This window comes from Lissotriton vulgaris, chromosome 10 (assembly GCF_964263255.1).
Source record: "Lissotriton vulgaris chromosome 10, aLisVul1.2, whole genome shotgun sequence".
Taxonomy (NCBI): Eukaryota; Metazoa; Chordata; class Amphibia; order Caudata; family Salamandridae; genus Lissotriton; species Lissotriton vulgaris.
In genome coordinates, this window is record NC_141698.1 from 1,106,002,638 (window position 1) to 1,106,028,582 (window position 25,945).

General features: G+C 45.9%; 1 protein-coding gene across 1 annotated transcript in view; it reads left to right on the forward strand.

Moving 5' to 3' along the window:
• The window catches only part of COLQ (collagen like tail subunit of asymmetric acetylcholinesterase), a 367,702-nt gene that overhangs the window by 169,240 nt on the left and 172,517 nt on the right, over positions 1 to 25,945 (forward strand). Inside the window, exons 3-6 of the mRNA XM_086942196.1 lie at positions 2,851 to 2,952; positions 10,500 to 10,544; positions 18,963 to 18,989; positions 21,099 to 21,170. Coding sequence (XP_086798322.1) covers positions 2,851 to 2,952; positions 10,500 to 10,544; positions 18,963 to 18,989; positions 21,099 to 21,170 — 246 coding nt within the window. The remainder of the gene's footprint in view (positions 1 to 2,850; positions 2,953 to 10,499; positions 10,545 to 18,962; positions 18,990 to 21,098; positions 21,171 to 25,945) is intronic.

Genomic DNA, 25,945 nt, shown 5'->3' on the forward strand with positions numbered 1-25,945 from the left:
CGTAGACCAAGGGGTTTAATACCAGCAGCGCCATCTAGAATACGGATCCGCCATTCTCAAGAAACACGCTGCTTGGATCTCACACTGATTATAAAATATCACGGATGAAGATCGAGCAGTGAGTTGGACAACTTAAAGCTGTGGGCCTGGAAAAGGAAGTAAGAGTTTAGAAAGAGATACAGGCCTTATGAGAGATTCTACTATTCACAGAGGGTTCAAACCCTTCCCTGGTCGCATCACCAGCAGCGACACCAGCAGAAACAGGCAAACCATCAACCCAGATCATGCAGAGGAAGAGGAGGCCAAGATCCACAATCAGCAGCAGGAACAACGCCCACCAAACTATGGGTCACGCCTTCCTGCGGACCCATCAGTCACTCCAGTGGGAAGAGTGATTGTAACACGTTTTTCCGAGTGGCTGAGGGTAACTACAGAGGGATTGGTTCGAAATATTGTTCAGAAGCGTTATTCTCTACGTTTCAAATCCCCATCTCCATCTCTTCCTCCAACCAAAACATCATCATATCAACAAGATCTTTTACAGAAGAATGTGAATATTTTACCACAGAAACATTTAGTGGAGGAGGTTCCATCATACCAAAGAGGCCTGGGAGTCCAATCCCAGTACTTTTTGGTTAGGAAAAAAGGACCAAAACAGGATTTGAGACCCATTCTTGACCTCAAGGTACCACATAAGTACATAAGAAAATTAAAATTCAGGATGCTTGCATTGCATCAGATCTACCCTTAAGTACATCAATGGGATTGGATGTGTGCGATAGATCTTCAAGGTGTCTACTTCCAGGTTCCAATCATAAAAATTGCCTGAAAAGTGTTTAAGGTTCACAGTAGGCTCAAGCCATTTGCAGTGCGAAGTCCTTCGCTTCGTACTGAAGTCGGCTCCCCGAACATTTGTGAAATTATGGCTGTCATTGCAGCACATCTGAGGAAGCACAAAAGATTTGTCTACCCCCTACCTAGACGACTGGCTCATAAAAGAAACATCCTCATCAGAAACACTGAGCCATTTTCAAACATGTTTCCACACTCTCACCAAGTTAGAACTTCACACAAACCTAAAAAATCAACAACCTTCCCTGATCAAACCATTCATTATCTAGGAGTGTTGATAGATACGCAGTCCTAAAAAGCATATCTTTCAGAGGAGAGACTGTTATTAATTATTATTATTATTATTATACAAGATTTATAATGCGCATGGCTGCCCCAGCGACGAGGCGTCCCAGCGCAACCAGAAACCGTCAGAGCGATTAAGAAACTAACAAATGCGGAAAGTTACAGAATGGGAAACAACCATGTTTTCAATTAATCCAACGGAAGTGGTATGCTCTATTGCAAAGCCCTCACCCAACAGCTCGGCAGGTTTCATCTCTGTTGTGATCGATGGCCTCTTGTCTGGAAAACAGTGGAACAGCCCTTGGACAGTTGGGAGAAGAACCTGACTCTAACTCAATCGGCCATCCAATCACCCCCACGGTGGACCGAATTTGAAAATCTGATGAAAGAGGCCTCATTCCATCAGCACCTCCCAGCTCAGACTCCAGTCACAGAGGCATCCCTTACAGCTCTCAACAATTGCTTCACCCAGGATCCCTGATTTTTGTAAAAAAGACCTGTCCCCTGTAAGGCATGGAAGGATACAGGGGGTACTGTGAGGTTCTTAAAGGCACCGTGGCAGTTTCCTATTCTATGCTTTGAATTACAGCCTTTTGGCTAACAATGTCTCATATTTCCTCTTTTTTCATTTTAAAAAGGTTTGTGAAAGCTTTTCTATGGTCACCTTTTATTAGTGATGCATGTCTATGCAAGTAGATTCTCTTTAGGATGAGACTTCAATGACATCTGGTCATTTTTAGCCTACTTTATTCAGCAAACGTATATAAAGTACTATGGTACAATCTCTTATTACACATATATGTATAGTTTTTTAAAGTGCTCTGGGAATCCCGCACGTGGGCAGGACTATTCAGTCCTTCTGACTTTGATGAGGATTGCCCTGAAAGAGAACTAGGATTACAGGTGAGTATCATTTCCTTTCTCTCTAGCTCACCCTGTAAATCTATTTGCCTTGTTAGCAGCTTAACAAAAATTCTGTTTTAAAACATAGAATTTGATGTAATTTCTTCAAAATTTTCAAAGAGAGAAAACTCTCCCAAATCCCTCTGAAGAGACCCTGCTTGCAGGCCACACTCACTGATGGGGAGCAGTGAGGGTTCATTTGAGCATGTTTGCCAGGGCTGACTTTGGGTCTCTGTTTGGCATTGATTTGATGTGCTTTCAGCCCTGAGGATGGGTTGATGTGCGCCACTGGATTCTCTTGTAGCTAGCCAGCCTTTCACCTGGTCTGTGCACATGAGAGGAAGATAGACTAAGAAAATGGGGTGGGGGTTAGTGTGGCTGACCAGAGTGGTTCGGAGGGACCATCTTTGACAGAGTCGTTGGTTCTAGCTGCCTCAGCCCACGAAAGCTCCCTGCAGCTCCTGTGAACTGGTGAGTTGGGGCGTCGCGCCTCCATGCAGACTGCATTCAAGGACCCAGGGCCAGGAAAGGCTGGTTATCCCTCATGGGCAGAGGGCAGTTTTGGGTTACATCAAGGAACCAAAAGTCACATTGAAAATGTGCTTCCTGGGGAGGAATGAAGTGAGAAGGGAAGACATGATCAGCAACAGATGCAGGGAAGATGTAGTTTCTAAACGTCTTCAGAGCATCAACCAGTTGCATTAGCCTTCTGTTCTGATCATTGTTTTTTCCTGATGGGTGATTAGGGCCAGACTGGGTTCTATTGATTATTGCTTTGCATTAATTCATATTTCTGTTTTTTTCATTAAGATGGAAGGTTTGGACCCTAACCATCTATCTCAGGAGCTCCAGACAACGCTACCAGTGTGTGTTCCTGGACCCCCGGGTCCCGAAGGCCCCCCTGGAGCACAGGTTTGTTGTCTTTTCATAAAATGTAAATCCCTCCACATGCTAGTCCGACGGTTTGGTGCCCCACTGGGTCAAAGTGAAGCATTGAGCACATTATCAAAGCCTTAGAGCAGGCTTCTGCGATGAGTGGCTCTCCAGTGACCTGTGAGGTTCTCTCCTATGTGCAGCCCAGTCTACTAGATTTGAAGCTTTTGCTTGGTTGAATTAATATATTTACACCAAAATGGAAAAGCGTATATTCAAACGGAAAATGGGTGTATTTCAGAACTCGTGAGATAATGCTTGGAGAAAATGGTTGAATTTGCAATATATTTTTCAGCTGATATTTGAGTGATAAATAAAGCGGCTTTGGGAAGACGTGTTACTAACATTATTTATTTTGTGTTTCTTTTATTCAAATTATTCTAATGTTTTAAATATTTTGCTTCATTTCCTTCTGTCACATGAAAAGACATTATATGTATTTATGATTCTAATGCAGTAGACGTGTCCATACGGACCTTTTTCTTCTAAAGCAGCCACTATACATAATTCACCCTCGAAAGTCACTCATTATGTGTTTGTTTTTTAGGAAATGCTACACTCTGCGCTTTCCCTCTAGCCAATCACCATAAAACTCAAGTGAAATGATTCACCCTCCTTTTTCAAAACACCTATTCGTAAACTAATGAGTGACTTTTGAGACAGTATCATTTATGTCCGCTTAAACATAGTCTAATGTTCCCATTTACATTTGTAGTGAATCCCTGATGAAGGGCAAGAACATGGCCCGAAATGCATTGGAAATTATTCACTATGGAGGATGAATTATGTATAGTTCCTGCTTTAAAGAAACTCAACGAATTTAATTGTGGTACATTCATTGCAGCGGGCAATACAAGCAGTGCTTCCGGGACGGTAGCAATACTATTCAATGTTGTTTAATCAATCCACGTGGTAGGAGGACGAACCACGAACCCGGGACGCACGCTAAAACCAAACAAAATCGAAGACAACACAAATGGGATAAAACAGGAGTGCACTCGGCTACCAAATTGTGTGATTATTTATTTTGTGCCATAAGCATTGCACCTACGTATTAAGCATTCCAAGCAGACAAAGCCTTTCCCACATGAGGAACATCCTTTACCACGCAACTTTTACAACGCAGTACCTTTACCACGCAGGTATTACAACGCAAGTCGTTACAACGACTTTCGCTGGAGGGCGCTGTAGGATAGGGAATAGTTTAATTTACTATCCAAAACCTTCCCTACTATCCACGGGGACTGGAGTTGGAATAGTAAATTAAACTATTCCACTATCCAGCGCCCCCCAACACAAGTCGTTGTAACGACTTGCATTGTAAAACCTGCGTGGTAAAGGCATGCGTGGAAAAAGCATGCTTTGTAACAACGTACCTCCTTTTCACATTGCTGCTAGCCACGGCGGCTGGTGCTCTGGGGTGATTGCTGTTGGTACTCTTGCATATGGTGGCCACGGATGTCATCTTGTCTGACCCGGCCACTATTACAAAACTGATGACGTTAGTAGTTCGGGATAATTTTCAATGAACATAAGTAGCTCTTGTTACAGGAAAGCTTGGAGACCCTGCCTCAGTGGGTCAAATTAAAGTCACTTTTATTTCCCACTAAACAGAAAACACAACTGGTTCAGCACATGCTGGACAGCATTACCCGCAGGGAGATCCAATGTAGGCAGAACCATGTATAACCTACATCGACCGAAGTCTGCTCAATACCAGGCCCCTAGATCAGGTGGTGGATAGAGACGGTGGAGTGGGCGGTCAGTACAATCTCTTTCACAGCGCCCCATCAAACTCCTATTTCCCCAGTAGGGTATAAGAAGGTTAAACATTGTTATTCATGTACAGTCTGAATATTTGATCACATATTCCCCCCCCCGAAGACATTTTGCTGAGTCGGCAGCTTTAGAAGTGATGAGCATACTTGATCAAAACAATGAATGATCCTCATAAATGTTGCATTAATTGTTTTCTTCTCATTCTGATTGTGCTGAAGTGTGTGGTCAAGCACTGCGGTCTGTAACTAGCACATTAGAAACGGGTCATTTGTAAAATGCTGGATTCTTTACTAAAGTGTTTTTTTTCTGTTATCTGAATCATCGTGTCACAAATAGTATCTTTATCTGGTTGAGTCAGCACAGAGTGAAACTGACGTTTTGATAGGCTCTCTGGCTAAACTTGAGGGAGAAGGGTTGTTCAAGCTGTGAGCGACAGCCTGCACTGCTGCAAAAGAATTCACCCTCCAGGACACTCAGGCCAAACTGCAGCACTGTCAACGTATGCTGCATATGGTCCAGTGCAGCACGTGCCTCTGACAGTTACTGGATCTCGTCACCCCATAGTCTGGGCCTTCCTTTGTCTCCATCACTTAGCCTTTTAGACCCCAGATTTTTCCACATTTTACAAAAGCTGAAACAAAAACTCAGGTTATGCTTTTTTCAGGCTAAGGCTATAGACACAAGACATTGAATTTGAAGAACACAGATACATCCACCCTAGTTCTAGCCAATCAGATAGAGACTTCTAGCTGCAGATTCCTTACTTTAGGATAATCCCTAGGCATCAGACTGCATCCGGAATGTTCTGTGTGAGCAGTTCTCCTGCCTGCTGGTAGGTGGCGTTGTTCGACTCCACGTGGCTTCTGTGGCGTCATCCTCACCAGAAAGAACGTGCGCCGTGCCTATACAGGTGCCACCCCAGCGCACTGACGTCAGTTCTTTTCAGTCAGCACAGATCCGGAAAGAAGCTACCCCAGTCTTTTTTAACTGACCTTTTATAAACAAAATGTGTCGAGAGTTTTTTTGAGACTTTGCCTCCTGGTGAGTCAAGGAGGTCAACTAGGATGGCTGGTTTCAAGCCCTCTGGTGCCTCCCACCAACAGATGTCGGTGACAGACCCTCATTCGGTGTATCTCCAGTGTTTGGAGTGCGACCACGATGCCAAGACCTGCATTGATTGTCCCCCTGTGCTCCCCAAGGTATTAAGGGAGAGATCCCTCAAGCAGGGGCGGCCTTAGGCATGTGCAAGCTGTGCACCTGCACAGGGCCACCAAACCCCAGGGGCCTCCAAGCCAATATATATCCTTAATATAATAATCCTCTGAGGATGGGTACATATTTGCGTGGTGGCCCCTGGCAGGGATTTGTCGGCCTCCGGCTCTGTTCCACTTCCTAAAACCCTGACCCCCCCCCCCCCATCCTGAGCTCCGGGGGGCTCCGCCCTGCCCGGACCCCCTCTTCTGGGGCCCCCTACCTACGCTTCCTGCCCAGGGCCGCCATGAGCCTACAGCCGCCCTTGCCTCAGGCTCCACGCCGCTCGATGTGTGACGTTCACGATCTAGGTCTAAACAAAGGTCCCGAAATCGGTCACAGAGTCGCTCCAAGTGTTCGCAGTCGAGGTCGTCGGAAAAATCAGATAAGTCCCACAGCACAAGAAGAGAAAGACATCAAAGAGATCTTTGCCTTCACCGCGTCTGTCGAAGCCATCTGATGAGTAGAGGGAGCGCCGGCACTCGAGGCCTAGCTCTGTGGTGGAGCCTGCGCCTGGGCCGTCTCCACACCTCCCAGAGTTTCCGGGAGCAAACTTTATGATGCCTTGCACCTCATACTAAGTGGCCTGTCCCCACTGGAGCACTTTCGGGCCCCATGAGCTTGGAAGTGGTCCCTACTGGTTTCCCGCCTGCAGCTTCACCCCAGGTGCGATGGATTCAGAGTGCGCTAGATGAGCCACCTCAACCTTCCCCAGCGGCTGCTTAAGTGCTGACGCCGACACCCCCACAGTGGCGTCATGCCCATTGCCATCCCCCACGCCTAATGTAAGCAGACTCCTTGAGCCTCATGATGGAGCCAGGGCCTAATTTACATCATAGGCCTCGGTTGGGGACAAATGGGAGGGGTCTGCAGACCCTTATGTGTACCTATTAGAAGAGACAGAGGACAACTGGTATTAGAATCTGGTTGATACCAAAGGATGGACACCACAGCAGACACTGGCCTGGTCTCGCCCCCTACTGTGGCTGCAGAGAAAGATGCCTCTTTCACAGTGGTGGTGCCGGGGGCGGCTGTGGTCCTTGAACTTTTGCTGCCGTCAGTGGCAGTCAAGACAAACGTGTTGATGGAGGTGCTTCAAACAGACGTTTCCCCCACAGAACCATTACTTCCATTTAATGAAGCCCGTACAGATGCTTTACTAGGGGCCTGATCCGAGCCCTTCCCTGGAGCTCCTGTGCATAGGACAATTGTCTGCTGCCACCCGCTACTTTCTGGTGCCCAAGAGGGACAGAGGCTTTCGTCCTATCACAGACCTATGCCTTCTCAATCTTTTCCTGAAAAAGGAAAAAATCAGAATACTTATGCTTGCACAAGTCCTGTCTGCCTTGGATCTAGGAAACTAGATGTTGTTGCTGGACTTACAGCATGCTTATTTTCACATTTATATCCTACCAGCCCACAGGCGTTACCTGCGGTTTACAGTCAGAGCTCTTTCAGTTTGCTGTGCTCCCCTTTGGCCTTACCAGTGCCCCTCGGGTGTTCACACAAGTGATGGCGGTGGTCGCAGCTCATTTGCGAAGGTCAGGGATTCCAATCTTTCCCCACCTCTTCAATTGCCTGTTGAAGGCGGGGTCGCCTCAGGCAGTCGTCTCCAACCTTCAGACTACGGCGAGCCTTCTGCTCTCACTGGGGTTCACTATCATCATGCCGGAGTCACACCTAACTCCTTCTCAGATGCTCCCTTTCTTCGGAGCTGTTCTGGACACAGTGTAGTTTGGAGCCTTTGCTCCAGAGTGCAATGTCCAGGATATTCAGACTAGGTGAACCGATATTTCAGCCTCTATTCTGGATGATGACGCTTCCGACTCAGAGGCTGTTGGGACTCATCGCCTCCTCCATCCTTCTTGTGATACGCGCTCTCTGGCACATGATGGCTCTGAAGTGGGACCCGAAGTTCCCGGTTGACAGCATCAGGGTAATCTCTCCAACCTGGTGCATATTTAGGAGGAAACCGGGTAAAGATCTGCAGTGGTGGTTAACAAAACGCAACTGGGTCATTGTCAAACCCCTCTCCCTTCCACAGCTGGAGCTGACTGTAGTGACAGATGCATCACTTCTGGGATGAGGTGGCCTTCTGGAAGAGGTGAAGATCAGAGGACTCTGGTCTCCGGTGAAATCCGGACTCCACATCAACCTGCTGGAGCTTCGAGCGATCTGGCTGTCATTGAAGACTTTCCTTCCATCTGTCACTGTAAGGCTTGTGCAGTTGTTCATGAACAACAGCACCCCCATGTGCTTTTGCACAGGTCGGTGTGAAGTTGTGGACCCGTTATCAAGAGGCTCTGTGCCTTTGGACGTGGCTGGAACGTCAGGGCATATCTCTGGTGGTTGAACACCTGGTGGGCTCTCGGATTGCCAGGGAGCTATATCTCTTCCAAGAATTGGGAGAGCCTTGGTGAGATCTGATTGTCTCTGCTGAGAATGGGGAATGTCAGCAGTTTTGCCCGCTGGAGTTTCCAAGGTGGCTCTCTCTCAAAAATGTATTTTGTCTTCAGTGGGTCTCAGGCTTCCTGTACTCCTTTCCGCCAATACCACTCCTGTCCAGAGAACTCAACAAGATCTAGAAAGACCGGGCCCAAGTAATCCTTTTGACTCCTGATTGGGCATGGAGAGTCTGGTATCCCGAGCTGTTGAGCATGAGCACAGGTTCTTTGATCAAGCGGCCTCTTCCTGAGCATCTTCTATCATCACAGCAGCAGGGTTCGGGACCTGAGCCTGAAAACACTTCACTTTCATGCGTGGAGACTGAGTGCCAGCAGTTGACAGCTGTTGACTTTCCCCCTGAAATCTGCAATGCTATCTTGGCAGCCAGGCGCTCCTCCACAAAAATAACACATGCCTGCCATTGGATCAAAATCGTGGCATGGTGTACAGAAAGACAAGTTGATCTTCTTTCTGCACCCCTTTCTCAGGTTCTTTTGTTTAATCTTTCCTTAGCCCAGGACATCTCCGTTTTGGGCACTTTGAACGGCTATCTTTCTGCCGTCTCGGCATTTCTACTGTTGACAGATCAGCCATCCCTCGTCAAGTGCCCTATTGAACATAGGTTTTTGAAAGTTCTCCAACACATGTTCCCACCTGCACCCTTCATTATGCCACAGTGGGAGCTTTATTTAGTCCCTACATTCCTGATGTGTGCTCCTTTAGACCCATTACACAGCTGTCCTGTCAGGCTTCTTATCGCAACTAGGAAGGCCGTTTTGATGGTAACATCTGGCTGGAGGGTCAGTGAGCTGCAGGCCTTGTCATCTTAGCCGCCGTACCTCACTTTCCAGATAAACTGGTCCTTCGGACTAGAGCATCCTTCTTCCCAAAGTTGGTAACTCTCTTCCATGTAGGCCAGTTCATCACCCTGCCTACCTTTTATGCTCTGCCTCACCCCTCTAGAGAAGAGGAGAAACTCCCTTGGCTGGACCCCAAAAAAGCGCTGTTCTACCCTGACTGCACAAAAGAGTTTTTGGTGGATGATCAACTCTTTGTGGAGTACATTTGAGCCAAAGAAAGTAAGGACCATCTCATGATGGATAGTGCTCTGCATCACAATCTGCAACGCACTGGCCAAAAAGCAACCTCTAGAAGTATTGAGTGCTCAATCCAACCTAGCTAAGGCTGCAATCACTGTGTTAGCTCATGGAGTACCTGTCAGGCTGCAACGTGGGCCACCCTGCACAAGTTTACGAAGCATCACTGCCTGGACAGTAAGGTCCAGCAAGACGGGCACTATGCCCTTTCGGTCCTACAAGATTTTCTGGTAAAAATCCATGTCGCTATCCCCCCTCCGTGAGATATTGCTTGAGTATCTATTCTAAGGTAAGTAATCTGTGGCTAGAAGCCTCTAGCAGATGAACAAGTTGCTTACCTTCGGTAACTCCTTATCTGGTTGAGTCTATATCTAGCCACATATTCCTTACCGACTTACCCATCCACCCCGCTCTGTGAACGGATTTCAGAGTAAAGGACTGTCCCCCTTTTAAGGGCCCTAGTTTCACGCACCAGTGGTCAGTGGTCTTCGTTGATTCCCACTTCTGGCTTGGAAAGTTGCAAAATGAAACTGACATCAGCACGATGGGGTGGCTTCTATATTGGCACACCACACATCACTTCGGCACGGATGACGCCATGCAGAGCCGAACCACGCTACCTACTGGTGGACAGGGACATTGCTCACAAAAATATTTCCAGATCCAGTCTGGACACTTGGAGATTATTCTAGGGTATCGAATCTGCAGTTAGATAGAGCCTCTCTACTAGATAAGGTGTTACTGAAGGTAAGTTACGTGTTCTTCACAAATATAGCTAGCAAAATATGAAGGTAAGTTACGTGTTCTTCACAAATATGGCTAGCAAAATATGAAGGTAAGTTACGTGTTCTTCACAAATATGGCTAGCAAAATATGAAGGTAAGTTACGTGTTCTTCACAAATATGGCTTGCAAAATAATTTTAGTTGTTTTATTTTTTATTTTCTGCGCGCAGGGTCCACAGGGATTTCCAGGTGTGATGGGACCAAAAGGAGAGAAGGTAATTCTGGCTTATTCGTTTACCACTGGACAACTGGAGATTTGATTTCTCAGTGCATGGATTTCTGCTCAGGGACTTGTTTAAGTTATTGATATTTTCTCCTCAGGTATGTTTAAAATAAAGTGCGTTGCTTGGCAATGCTTGGCAGGCGCCCCCTCTGGTATAGTCACGTTTTGGAGAATACAACTGCAGACTTCTAGTGGGTGATTATGTTGGTTCCTTAGTCTTGCTTGTTCCCCAGACATCCAGTGTAACATGTTGTCTGGAGCATAGCAGCACTAGAGTCCAGAGTAGAAAGCCCTATATAAATGATACCTACAGAGTAATTACTTTGTTTAAAGCAGAGAAAGCGCTCTACTCCTTTCAAGAGGTGTGGAAAGTGCTACATAAATATCAATGACATTAAAGTGCTGTATATTGGTGGAGGTGATGTTGGGCCATGTTCTATCCTTGCTTCCATGGTGAAGCTGGACCGTGACGCTAACCAATGCGTCTGGTATTACTTTAATAGTGACATCACATCCCTGCAGTCATGTGTTGTACATCAGGCTGCGTTGTGTCTAGGCATGGGCGGATTTTGCGGATTGGCAATCCGCGAATTTGCGGATTTGCGAATTTGCGGATTGCGAAAATCCGCAAAATCCGCGAATTCTCGCGTTTTTTTTGTTTGTGTTCGCACGGGTTTCTGCAAGTTCGCGAGTTTTGTACAATTTCGCAAATTGCGAAATTGTACAAAACCCTCGCGAACTTGCAGAAACCCGTGCGAACACAATGTGCCCAGCCTACTCATGTAGCAGACCGGCTGTGTGTGCGCCCTGGAAAGCCCACGGGTGGGGGGTGCACAGCACTTGCATCACCCTCTCTCTGCCTGCCATTGCGCGCATTGAAGCCCGTACATGCCAGTAACCCGATTCAAGGCCCCATTTTCCCAATTTTTTTTTTAAATCTCCCACTTTGCTCTTCTGAAATGTTGGCATGTATGATGTAACTATTTTACAATGGCGCCAGCATGCTGCCAGCGCCGTTGTAAAATAGTTACAAAGTTAGCTTGCACAGGAAGCACTTAGATAAAATAAAGCAGCACCTGCTTCGTTTTATCTAGTGGTTCCCGTGCAAGCTAACTTTGTAACTATTTTACAACGGCGCTGGCAGCTTGCTGGCGCCATTGTAAAATAGTTACATGAGTGGGGGTTCAACTTTTGAACCCGTTACGTTCGCGGATTTTTTTTTGCGGATTTTGCGGGAAATCCACAAAATTCGCGGATTGCGGATTTCCCAAAAATCCGCAAAATCCGCGGGCGTAACGGATTTCCCGCTCATGCCTAGTTCTGTCCAGCATTGACACGTTTGAAAGATGGTACTGGCACACTAATAGATAGGTACATATTGCACACCTATCCCTGACTTAGCCGCTCCCGCTTTGCTATGTCTGGAGCACTTCTTTGAGCCTCATGACCATTACCCACAGGTACAGGTATCTCACTCAATATCACTTGATATGTTTAGCAATGTTATGCTATTTTATGCTATGCTATGTAACGTTACGTTATTCTATGCTATAAGATACTTTGTTATGCTATGCTATTCTCTGTTATACTATGCTATGTTACATTACGCTATGCTGTGCTATGCTACGTTATGCTATGCTCTGTTATGTTATGTGTATTTGTTGAGTGCAGAACTCACCCTGGAGTGTATCCCTCCACCACCAGCAGCTCATTCTTATACACAGATGTGCAGAGACCATGCTAAGAACCCTGACAGCCACTGCATACTCCCTCCATCTCACACACCCTAGCACCCTTCCCAAACCTGTCACACTCTGATGTATACGTATCCATCCACTAAGAGTACCACCGAAGCTGTTCTCCAGTGCATTGGAACACCATCCCTTTACATGCAGTGGTGCCGCACTCTGTTTATCCACACCTACTTGCCCCTGCTATTTCCCCAGGGCATAGTAGCAATGCCGCAGTGCCACCCTTGCTGCAGTAGAGCAGTATACAAATGCAATGCTAGTGACAATGGCATTCCCTTTACTGTTGCACCTGTGAGTGGTGATGTTTGGTCTTGGTGTGCCTTTTAATGATGCTAGGTCACGTTCTGCTTGCCTGAGTAGTTGTAGGGTTTTGTTATTGTTTTTGACCTCTGTGCTTCAGTGGTGTCTGTTCACTCTCTATCCTTTTGTGGCCAAGTGATAGCCATCCTACCGGACTATTCAGATTAAAGGACACTGAACTCTCACCCACCCTGTGTTATTGAACATTGTCAACTCGTCACCAGAATAAACGCATCGCGTGAGCGAGGAGGCATTAATCCGATTCCCTACTTTTCACTCCTCATCTTTTCCATATGACACAGGCATCTTCAGATAGTGTGGCCAGTACACTTTTTGTAAAAACCTGAGGAGTAGGGGCTCCTATTATGTAGTCAAGCCTGTTTGGATCACTAGGACATCCTATGGTAACAGAAACGACTCCACGCCGGGGCGGTAGGGATCCCCAGTTGTTTCTCCTCTAGAGTCCTTTTGGTTTCCTACATATCCTGCTCATTGTTGATTGTTTATCCTCTGGTGGTGGTATTGATCATAGCCCACAGTGATGGTGGTGTAAGTTAACGCCCTGCGTCATACTCTAGTAGTGGTGTTTGTTCATTGCCCCCTCAGGTGATGCCAGTTCTGATACCTCATGGTCTTCTCCTGAGTGATGGCGATGGGTCACAACCTCTCTTTTATTATTTGTAAGTCATAGCGTGACCTCATTGGTAGGTGATGTGTTTCTCTGATGATTAGTAGAGGTGCTGGTCTCATATTACACCATGCTTTGGAGTTTGGTACTAACGTATCAGCTTTTTACTAAGGGTGATGTTACGTTCTGTATTGTAGTGGTATAATGTATTAGAATTGTCTCTCTGTGTTATTTGTTTGTTGTTTGTCCTCCTGTGGTGTGGTGTGTCATTTGATTATAGCCTCTTTACTTAGTCGTATTAGGCCATGGTAGGTGTCCAGTGTCTCTTGAGCTACAATGTGCTAGGCAGTAAAGTTGTCGACTCCATACTTTTCCATTGGATGCCAGGCTTTGGTCTTCATGGGTGCAATGGACTTTACAATAGTCATAATCTTAAGTAAGGGTATATTCTCTAGTATGGAATCTTTAGTGATTCACGCTTGAATCTTCCCTGTCGTCAAGCCGGGAGTCCCATGGTAAACATAGTGAGCAGTACCATGTTAAACATACACAGAATATCTTTCAAAAATAGATTATTGCAATGCACTCTTTATGGGTATCGATAAGGCGCGGATGACAAAATTACAGTCCCTACAAAATGCTACAGCACGACTACTACTAAACATGCCTAAAGGACACACCACCTCTGCTAGTATTAGGTCGCTGCACTGGCTTCCGAATCAGCAGAGAGTGCAATTTAAGGCCATTTGTTTGGTGCATAAGGCACTATATGGAGGTGGGGCTGTGGACATGCAGAAACTGTTCATTTGGAATGTACCTACGAGAAATCTTAGATCCTCAAATGTGGGTCTTGTGCAAGTACCCAAAGTCCATAGAGCTAGATGGGGAGGTAGGACCTTATCACATTGTGCAGCCAAACTGTGGAATAAGATGCCAGTGGCTATGAGGTTGCAGTCAAACAGGCAATCTTTTAGGAAAGTGCTTAAATCTTGGCTGTTTCCTTCGAACTAGGCCTAGGATCAAACAGGGCAGCTCCCTACTTACACTTTTACTAGTGCCAAGACGCCGCGGCGATCGAGCGCTTTACAAATATATTTTATCTTTATCTTATCTTTTAACAGTCACAACAGCAGCCTATTCTTATCAATATAAAATATTCAAAACTCAGACAATCAGAACAAAGCACATCATTCACCTTTCCTCGCACAGGCCACCATAAATCAGATTTCTACTGCACAGCCTGTGTGAAGTGAGTCCCCTCCAGCTCTGCGCAACCAGTCAGACAAGTGACTGTTTATTAAGCTTAAAAACACCAGAACATGTTTCAAGCTTCCAAGGAAGGTCTTTGGAGCCCTTGTGGAACCTGTGGGAAAAAGAGGCTCGCCTCTAAGGACCCACAGAAAGAATGCATGTATGGCATAGAACTCATATTGCACAAGACTGTACAATCTGTAGAACATTATCAACAAAAACTCTCAGGGACAGAGAGGCAAAGCTGTTATTGTGACCTCAGAAGTAATACGCTGAGGATGTCCAGTTTCTGGGTAGGAATAGGAGAGCTCTTCTAAACGTCTTGCAAAATCTCTTTAAAAAGCACAACCACACTCTGACTGTCCTTTAAAGGCAAAATCTGAAGAACCACCTGAAGAAGACTTAAAAAAATCCACAAAAGAAGAGAGAACCCCCCCCACCAAGATTTGATTGTTTTCCCTGGAAAAATACTATCAGAAAACGTCAGAAAACCTCTTCTGCACCATCAAGTCCCAGACAAAAAGCTGAAGTTGAAGTCATCAAAATACTCCTCTTCTTTACCAGAGATGATAATCATCATCACGTCCTTGTTTACAACAGTATCATCGATGAAGAAACAACCATCAACGTTGATGATAATCATCATCATGCCAGCGTTTACAACAGTATCATCGAAGAAGAAACAACCATCAACGTTGATGATAATCAATTTCCTGGGATGCAACATTTAGGGAATTGGCGTCAGACCTCTCGGCCAGGTGATTTACTGTAGGGTGTCAGCACATGTAGGGACATCAGCTCCCCTCACAATTACACGTACACACAGCCTGAGAAGGTGGGTGGGTACCCCCGGTATGCCTGCTGCGGGCCCTGCTCGCCCAAGGGCTGAGGTCATAAACCAATACAGTGGACACCCCTCTATACAGGGGCTGCCTTTGTCATCACACTCTGGTTCATTCTATGCAATGTATATATGTACTTATAGAGCGCGCGGCTACTCCACAGAGTCTCCCGGAGCTCAAACACTGAGGGTTCAAGGTGACTCCACTGTGTTTCCCTTCAGACTGTTCACTACCATGGTTTTCTTTGACAATGTCATGTACATGTTGGAATTTATATGCTCTTTGGTCTTCACTCCTTTTTTGGCTTTTTGCTTACTTTCCGTTTTTCTATGATAAAATCAAGAAAGAAATTTTAAGAATGTTGATGAGAATAACATCTCCATCAACTACATCACCGTCGACTAGAGCACCGTTGAAGGAGATATCGTTTTCAACACCGCTGAACATACCCTCTATGACATCACTGTTGATGAAATCAACTACACCATCAACAAAGACAGCGTTGACAACAACGGCATCAACAATGAAGATTACCGTCGATGACAGTTTCAGACACCATACTCTCAACTACATTTTCAAAGGCTGCGACGACCCCAGCACTGACAATGACAACACAGTTGATGAGGAAAGAACAAAAAAATAACCCTGGTTTCTGAGAAGAGTATCCCAATGACTTCAATGCCTGAACATACTTCCCCAAGCGAAGTGTCCACTATAGGGTCTTTTTGGTACAAGACTGAGACGAGGAAGGACCCTTCAGTCCTACTCTGCTGAAGGTGAAAATCAAGGACCCAGAAGAAGAAGAATATTATGGAGAACCCGAATTTCCATCAGATCAGTCACATGGTCACTCTGGACACTAAGCACCCTCATCAGTCCTTTGCCCAACACCAGGATTATGATGCAGATGGATGGCAGTATGTCTTAGACACTTCTGAACATGCAATGAGGAAATGATGCAGGTGCCTTTGCCTGTGCTCGATGATCTGTGCCTCATGGTGTCAGACTACTATAGATGCTTCCTCGGCCGCCTTCTTCTCATCCCAAAACACAACCTTTGAAACCTGCAGCAATGGCAGGCTCCAGACCACAAACAAGACCAACCACACCATGCACACCTGCGCATGTTCCACTTACAAGCAGTCCTCGCACCATTCACCTTTGGCACCACATTCTGTTGCTCCACCAGGGCCAGATATGGGTGTGTACCAGGAAGGAGGGCAGCTGATGACTACTCCTTTGTCTTCAGGCCCAGATTAGATGACTATGTAGCTCCTACACCTGGAGATGTCACTCCCTCAGTAGTGGAATCTCCACCAGATGATATTAGTGGAGTTCAGAACTTAATAGGGAGAGTGACAAACAGATTTGAGTTGCCAGCAAAAAAATGTATTGTATTCTCTCTGGTTTTAAAGAACCTGCCGGAACCAATATCAAGTTGATTCCTATAATTGACCATTGACATTTGGAAGGGGATTAAAATTTATGACAACAGCAGCCAAAGTTCGCAGTAGTAATTCAACATATAGACAAGAAATACAAAGCACCAGAAAACACTTCTGTGTGTCTAATTGGCCATCCCCGGGCAGACACAGTTGCCATGCAGGCTGCTCAACGGCGTTCCTTAAATCCCATTCTTCCCGCTGAGGTGATGTTAGGTCCCAGCCTTTCCTTTAGTGGTTGTAGTGGTGTTTGCCATTGTTTGCCTCTTTTTAAGTTGATATGAGGCTAGGCACCAACCCCTATATTCGCGCTCAAATTCTTCCAAATACCAAAAGAATTACCGCACTCACGCGGGCTCTCGTAAACTTTATTTTCAGCAGCCAGTAAACAAACGCGTTTCGGCGTGAAGCCTTCCTTGGTGTTCATGACACACCAAAGGGAGCATGTTAATAATGCACAATACAATCTACTTATCATTGTCTTTAAAATAAACTACAGTGCAACCCCTGCCTGTCTGTCACATCTTCTAACATGGCGTCCTCCGCTTCTGACCTCTACTCCAAAGGTCCTGCTTTCCCGGGTAGGGGGCAGATCTTTTCAAGTGGTGGCCTCTTGCCTGTGGAATAGCCTACCTCTTTCTCTTAGACAGATGCAGGACCTCCTTCCCTTCAGGAGGAAATTAAAAACATGGGGCATATTATCAAGACAGGCGATAAAATTATCGCAGCTTTAGTGGCAGAAGACTGCAGCTAAAGCAGCGATAATGGGCTTGATAATATGCTCTATGAAATTCCAATTGAAGCTCATGTTAGATGTCCTTCACATCTAACACGGGCTTCAATTAGAATTCCATAGACCATATTATCAAGCCCATAATCGCCGCTTTAGCGGCAGTTTTCTGCCACTAAAGCAGCAATCATTTTATCGCCTGTCTTGATAATATGCCCCATGGCTTTTTCAACATTAGATCCTGGCCAGCTTCTGCTTGGGTGCTCTCTGTTCAGTGTTACGCGGTCTTTTCTTACCGCCGGGACACTCCTAGGAGTAGCCGCACACTCTATAAATACCAGCTAACATAACATAACATAACAATACACACACAGCGAACCCCAGGCTCCCCTAAGTCATGAGGTCACTATGAGCTTCATCGAGGTTCAGGTTCCTTCTGCTGAGATGCCCACGCCATTGCAATGCTCTTCCCAGCTCTCACCTGAGCTACTTCTTCGCTTGCAGAATCTTACAGAGCTGATAAGAGCGCCTGCTAGAAGCGTAGACTTCCAGTTATAGCCATCGAATAAACTGCCAACACCAAAAAGTATTAAAAATAAAACAATAGACTGTTCGTCTTTAATGATGGGTGCATCTTTGATGGTCCACCTTTCATCACGGTTTAATCTGTACTGTTATGTTATGTTATGTTATGTTATATTTGTCTTGTATAGCGCACTGCTACTCAAAGAGTGTCCCGGCGCTTTCAGTACTCAACTCCACCCATACAAAACACCTTTGATGAGAATGATCGAATAAATATTTCATGGTTTGTCTCTTCAACCCAGTCCCCTATGCTTTTTTGATATATTTTTTTTACATTTTTTTGAATAATAACATGAATTGCAAGGGGTTGCTTGTTTACGAGGCTTCTGCTCCTCAACAGTATTTATACAATATAAACAAATCCTGGGGGGAGCTTGTTTTGCATGAGTACCCTTACCTTGGGTAGCCCTCCTTTCCCCCCCATATCATCATGGACACCATGTTCCAGTCATGAATTTCCATTTTACATCCTGTGGCATTCTGGGAGTTTTAGTCCTGGTTCACCTCATCTTTACCACTTGGACTGAAGTTGTGTATTTCAACCATTGAGGAAAACTCTGGGCTGGAGCTTGGTGTGAAGGAATAACCTTGTTAGGTCAATGCCATTCTCAAGTTTACCCTAAAACACAGAGGCTTCCTGGTTAACTATAAGCAAAACAAAACCTGTGCTGATTGGCTGATCTCTAACTGAGAGGTTATTGGGGCAGCCTGGGTTTTCAATATTGGGTCCAATGAAGTCATCAGGGGATGAACTGAAGACTGTACCAGGCCTGCATTGTCTCCATATCTGATCTTCATGTGTCTAGTTGTGTTCTTTTTAGTGTAGTGCTAGCTGTACCTTCATCAGCTGTGCTAACCACAAAATGTTCTCTCTTTCACAGGGTGAGATTGGCAGGCCTGGCCGGAAGGTAAGACCCTACCTTCATTCATCCAAATGAAACATAAAGCTGAACGTTAGCTGTGGTAACTCAACCAAAGTTATGCCTGACCAGAGCAGTACTGGCAGAATGGAGGGTGTGTTTGAGGAGCTATTGACTTCTGCATGCTCAGCCAACATGCCTGGGGTTTGTGTTGGGTGAAAGGAGTGAGTCTGATGTTCCAGTTCCAAACACAATGCTCAACATCTAGTCTTTCACAGTCTGTGAACCCTTGGGAAACGTAGTAGAGGCAGTCAAGGAGAACATGGAGATTGAGTAAAAACAATCCAAAAGGCAGGAAACCCTAAAGAGAACACTCTTTTACCACTGGAACTTGGGTGAACATGGAGAACAAGAAACACTGACTCAAAAGAACACAGGGGGGACATGGAGGTGAACTGGCAGTAAGGACAGAATAAAGAAAAACCCACAGTGAGCACTTGAATTGACCAGGAATTTGAGATAAAATGGGCGCGAAGATATTTAGGAGGAAAGTATGGAATGTAAAGTCCTTGGGGGATAGAGGAGAGAACTCCAAGTGAACATGAAGATAGGATGAGAATCTTAGAAGGGCATGGAGGACAAGCCTAGAAAAAGAAGGGGGTACAGTGGAGACTCTTAACAGAACATGAAGATTAAATACAAATTCTTTGGGGCATGGAGAAGAATCCTAAGAGAACATGAAGCTAGGATAAGACTCTAATAACACTAGGGGGCATGAACAAGAATCCTAAGAGAGCATTAAGAGAAGATAAGAATCCAAGGAGATCAAGGGGCATTGCAAAGAATTCATAAAGAGCTAGAAGATAGGATAAGAACCAAATGACACCAAGGAGTATGGAAAAGAATTCCAAGAGAACAGGAAGATTGGACTAGAAACCTAGGAGACCATGGGGACATATAGACAGTTCCTTAGAGAACGTGACGCTGGGATAAGAACCTAGCAGACCAAGGGAAATGGAATATAAACCTAAGAGAATATGAAAATATGATTAAACCTTAGCAGGCCAAAGGGCATGGACAAGAATCCTAAGAGAATGTGATAGTAGCATAAGAGCCCTAAGAGCCCTAAGAGGGCATGGAAAAGAATCCTAAGAGGGCATGAATATCGGATACAACCCTAGGGACTCGGGAACATGGAGGGGAATCCTACAAGAACATGGCAATAAGTTAAGAAGCCTACGAGACCAAGACATGTGGAGAGGAATCCTAATAGATTATGAGGATAGGATAAGAAACCAAAGGGCAGGGATAGGAATCATAAAAGAATATGACGATAGGATAAGCACCCAAGGAGACGTGGAAAAGAATCTTAAGAGGACATGAGGATAGATGAGGATCCTACGGGACAGTGATAGCTTTCAAGGAGAGGCCTTTCGGAACAACGCGACTTGATAAGAACCCTAGGAAACCAAGGGGTGTGTAGAAGAATTCTAGGAGAACATGAAGGTAGGATCTTATGAAAAAATGAAGATGGAATAAGAATCCTGGGAAACGAAGGGCACAGAAAAGAATCCTAGATGAACATGATTATAGGCCATAGTAGAACAAAGGGCACGGAGAAGAAGCCTGAGAGAACACGAAGGAAGGAAAAGAAGCAGAGGGTTCAAGAAGAGCATGGAGTAAACGCATGCGAGAACAAGCAGATAGGACAAGATTCCTAGGAGACCAAGGGCATAGAGAAAAACCATAGAGAATGAGGATAGTGGCTCAAGGAGATCAAAGTGAATGGAGAGCAAAACCTAGGAAAACAAGAGAATTGTAGAAGAGCATGAAGATAGGATAAGAACTACATGACCTATGACAAGAACAAAGGAAGAGAATGTTGTGGTGGGCTGAAAGACAAAATGAGAATTGTAAGAGATCACAAGTCCTGTGAGAAGGATTCAAGGAGAACACATAAAGTAGGTCCTTCATTGGGAGAACACTTGACGTAATAGCGGGGAACACCAGGAAAAGCTCACTAAAACATAGAAGGAGTTGGAGTGTGAGCATGAAGGTAGAAAGGAGGGTGTGAACTGAGAACTTTTGCTGTAGTCGGTAAAATGGATGAGTCTCACTGTTTCATGTGAATCTTTCGGCATTTTGTTGTCTTTCAAGGGCAGATCAGGTCCCCCAGGTGTGCCGGGAAATCCTGGACCAATCGGTTGGCCGGGACCAGAAGGAAATCAGGTAAAGATTCCCATATTTTTAAGTCTATTCATATTGACTATGATAGGAGAAGGGTGGGGAGCCTGATTTGGGATGAAATGCAAGAAGTGCTTAGAGGATGCATGCATGCACTCATGCATATGTACAATGGGGACCTCTACTGGCTTACTATGCCTTTTTATTTTTATGCTTTATACAGTATCATAAACATGGCGGTTATCTTCTTTATTATGCTTCTATAGTATCTTTTTCAATAGTTTTGTTTCTAAAATGCTTTTGCATGAATTTGCAGCTGTGCTGAGATGGTGTTGCATATTATGTATTTACTTTGACAGGTTATTTTCATGGCAATAAGCTATCACTTCAATGCACCAATTTGTATTTGTATTTGTATTTATAAAGCGCGACATTCATCCAGAGGATATCACGGCGCTATGCTAGGACTTCTAGTGAATGGCTGAGTGGTTTATGGATGATTCATGAGGATGGCCGGTATTATTTTCCAGAGAACAGATGAGTTTTAAGTTTTTTTCTGAAAATAAGATAGTTCTCTGTGAGGCGTAGTTCTTGTGTTAGGTCATTCCAGTCTTTAGCTGCCAGGTATGAGAAGCTGCCACCCCCTGTTCTTGTTTTCTTAATGCGTTTTGTCCTTGCTGGAGCTAGGGACCACGATCTCAGGCACCTCAAGGGTACAAATATTTCAACTTTCCTCTGTAGAATAATAGGCCTCTGTCGGTGCAGGGCCTTGTGTGTGTAACTGAGCAGCGTAAATTTCGCTCTTTGGTGCATTGGCAGCCAATGAAGTAATTTGAGGCACTCGGACGATGAACTGAGTCTGTCTTTGTTGCATACCAGTTTTGCTGTGACATTCTGCACCACCTGCAGTCGAGTGAAGAGGTGGCCTGCCATGCCCATAAATAGTGCATTACCATAATCCAGCTTTCTTGTAAGTAGTGCCTGTGTGACAGTTCTTCTACAAGCTTGCGGGATCCAGGGAAATAGCCTTCTTAGAAGTTTCTGCATCGCAAAGCATCTTCCACACAGGGCCCGCACTTGGTCCTGCATGGATAGAGTGTTATCCATTAAGATCCCCAGATTTTTTGCGCATTGCTTTGGGGCTGGAGCATCCCCCAGTGACTGGGGCCACCAAGTGGCGTTCCAGACAAGTTTTGCTCCTCCGAAGAGTAAGATTTCCGATTTCCCAGCATTTAATTTGAGACAATGTTCTGCCATCCAGGTTGCCATTTCCGAGAGACAGTTATTTAGTTTTAGTCTTGTGTTATCATGCTCTTCTTTGATGGATATCAGCAGCTGAGTGTCATCAGCATAGGAGCAGATACCCAAGCCCCACCTCTCACTGATCTTTGCCAGAGATGACACATAGACATTAAAGAGAGTGGGGCTCAGGGATGCCCCTTGAGGAACACCACAATTGATGAGTTTTGGTTTAGATGAAAAACTCCCCATTTGAACTCTGCGTTCTATTATTCATGAAGGAGCTCAGCCATTTAGCCAATACCACATGGGATAGTAAGTTATGTTTGGGGTTAAGGGTTGTTCACATGTTGAGGGATATTGGAGTATTTAAATTGTTGGTATCCACTTTTCAGTGGCTGGTTCCAGCCTGTCTTATGATGGCGGTACAAAAGGGGGTGGTGATGGACGGAGCATCTGAATCAATCAAACACTCACACCCAGTCAAAAGATCTGGGTTTAATCCATCACCGTTCTTTAGCCCACTCTGCCACCCCAGTTCAGACATGGCTATATGCAAATCAGTCTGACCCTGTGTCTCATGAGAACAGTCCAGCCCGAACTGCCAAGCCATGTCTTTCCTGGCCCGGAACAAGCTTCCGAGGACCCGTTTCTGGCATTCCAGCCGTCTTCAGCCCGGCTTGCTTGAATCCAGTGGCAAAGTGAGCAAGGGACTCACGTCTGAGCATACCCTGCCACACTTATGGCGTCCAAAAGCGGTACAAAAGGGAGTGGTGATGGACGGAGCATCTGAATCAATCAAACACTCACATCCAGTCAAAAGATCTGGGTTTAATCCATCACCGTTCTTTAGCCCACTCTGCCACCCCAGTTCAGACATGGCCATATGCAAATCAGTCTGACCCTGTGCCTCATGGGAACAGTCCAGCCTGAACTGCCAAGCCATGTCTTTCCTGGACCGGAAACAAGCTTCCGAGGACCGGTTTCTGGCATTCCAGCCGTCTTCAGCCCGGCTTGCTTGAATCCAGTGGCAAAGTGAGCAAGGGACTCACGTCTGAGCATACCCTGCCACACTTATGGCGGCCAAAAGTGGTACAAAAGGGGGTGGTGATGGACGGAGCATCTGAATCAATCAAACACTCACACCCAGTCAATAGATCTGGGTTTAATCCATCACCGTTCTTTAGCCCACTCTGCCACCCCAGTTCAGACATGGCTATATGCAAATCAGTCTGACCCTGTGCCTCATGGGAACAGTCCAGCCCGAACTGCCAAGCCATGTCTTTCCTGGACCGGAAACAAGCTTCAGAGGACCGGTTATTGGCATTCCAGCCATCTCCAGCCCGGCTTGCTTGAATCCAGTGGCAAAGTGAGCAAGGGACTCACGTCTGAGCATACCCTGCCACACTTATGGCGGCCAAAAGCGGTACAAAAGGGGGTGGTGATGGACGGAGCATCTGAATCAATCAAACACTCACACCCAGTCAAAAGATCTGGGTTTAATCCATCACCGTTCTTTAGCCCACTCTGCCACCCCAGTTCAGACATGGCTATATGTAAATCAGTCTGACCCTGTGCCTCATGGGAATAGTTCAGCCCGAACTGCCAAGCCATGTCTTTCCTGGACCCGAAACAAGCTTCCGAGGACCGGTTTCTGGCATTCCAGCCGTCTTCAGCCTGGCTTGCTTGAATCCAGTGGCAAAGTAAGCAAGGGAATCACGTCTGAGCATACCCTGCCACACTTATGGCGGCCAAAAGCGGTGCAAAAGGGGGTGGTGATGGACAGAGCATCTGAATCAATCAAACACTCACACCCAGTCAAAAGATCTGGGTTTAATCCATCACCGTTCTTTTGCCCACTCTGCCACCCCAGTTCTGGCATGGCCATATGCAAATCAGTCTGACCCTGTGCCTCATGGGAACAGTCCAGCCCGAACTGCCAAGCCATGTCTTTCCTGGACCGGAAACAAGCTTCCGAGGACCGGTTTCTGGCATTCCAGCCGTCTTCAGCCCGGCTTGCTTGAATCCCATGACATGGCTTAGCAGTTCGCGCTGGACTGTTCCCATGAGGCACAGGGTCAAACTGATTTGCATATAGCCATGTCTGAACTGGGGTGGCTGAGTGGGCTAAATAACGGTGATGGATTAAACCCAGATCTTTTGACTGGGTGTGAGTGCTTGATTGATTCAGATGCTCCGTCCATCACCACCCCCTTTTGTACCGCTTTTAGCCGCCATAAGTGTGGCAGGGTGTGCTCAGACGTGAGTCCCTTGCTCACTTTGCCACTGGATTCAAGCAAGCCGGGCTGAAGACGGCTGGAATGCCAGAAACCGGTCCTCGGAAGCTTGTTTCCGGTCTAGGGAAGACATGGCTTGGCATTTCGGGCTGGACTGTTCCCATGAGGCACAGGGTCAGACTGATTTGCATATAGCCATGTCTGAACTGGGGTGGCGGAGTGGGCTAAAGAACGGTGATGGATTAAACCCAGATCTTTTGACTGGGTGTGAGTGTTTGATTGATTCTGATGCTCCGTCCATCACTACCCCATTTTGTACTGCTTTTGGCCGCCATAAGTGTGGCAGGGTATGCTCAGACGTGAGTCCCTTGCTCACTTTGCCACTGGATTCAAGCAAGCGGGCTGAAGACGGCTGGAATGCCAGAAACCGGTCCTCGGAAGCTTGTTTCCGGTCCAAGGAAGACATGGCTTGGCAGTTCGGGCTGGACTGTTTCCATGAGGCACAGGGTCAGACTGATTAGTATATAGCCATGTCTGAACTGGGGTGGTGGAGTGGGCTAAAGAACGGTGATGGATTAAACCCAGATCTTTTGACTGGGTGTGAGTGTTTGATTGATTCAGATGCTCCGTCCATCACCACCCCCTTTTGTACTGTCTTATGATGGCAGCTCTCCTGGGATGTTGGTAATTCGTGGGTTGGGTAACATCGTTTACCTGGGCGACAAAGTTATACTTGGGATGATGGCAGTTTTTTTTCTATGGGTAAGAAGGCATTTCTGATGGGTGGCAGATTTTCCTGGGTTGGTTGCTACTTTTTTTGGAGTGGTGACAACTTTTTGTTTTTTAAATGTTGCAGTGTCTCCTGCTTTGGTAGGAGCTTTCCCAGAGATGGAGAGGTGATTGTTTTTCCAAGGATTGGGTAGTATTTTATGGGATTTTTTTGGAAGATTTCCCAGGGATGACTGGGTACCTTTTAGGTCACAGCCTACCAGACAGCGCAGCTGTCTAGTTTTCTGAAGAATTCTTGGGCACATTCAGAATGTTGCTTGCCATTGGCTTTGTGATTTGTAACTCACATTTTCTGGCTTTCTGTTTGCTGGCTTTATTTCCTTTAGGCTGTCCAGCTCAAGTTCATCACTCATGTTGCCCTACAACGTGTTTACTCTATTCTTCTACAAAATTGCTTTCTGTAAGCAGACCTTGTATCCTGTTTTTATCTTGTCACAATTGCTGGGTATTCAAAGACAAAGGTCAAATATCAGGCTGTGTCATCCAGGGCGCTTGGTGTTCATTTTTCATTCCCTGACTTCAAAGTGAGAGGGCTTGCGTGACAATAATGCTGGC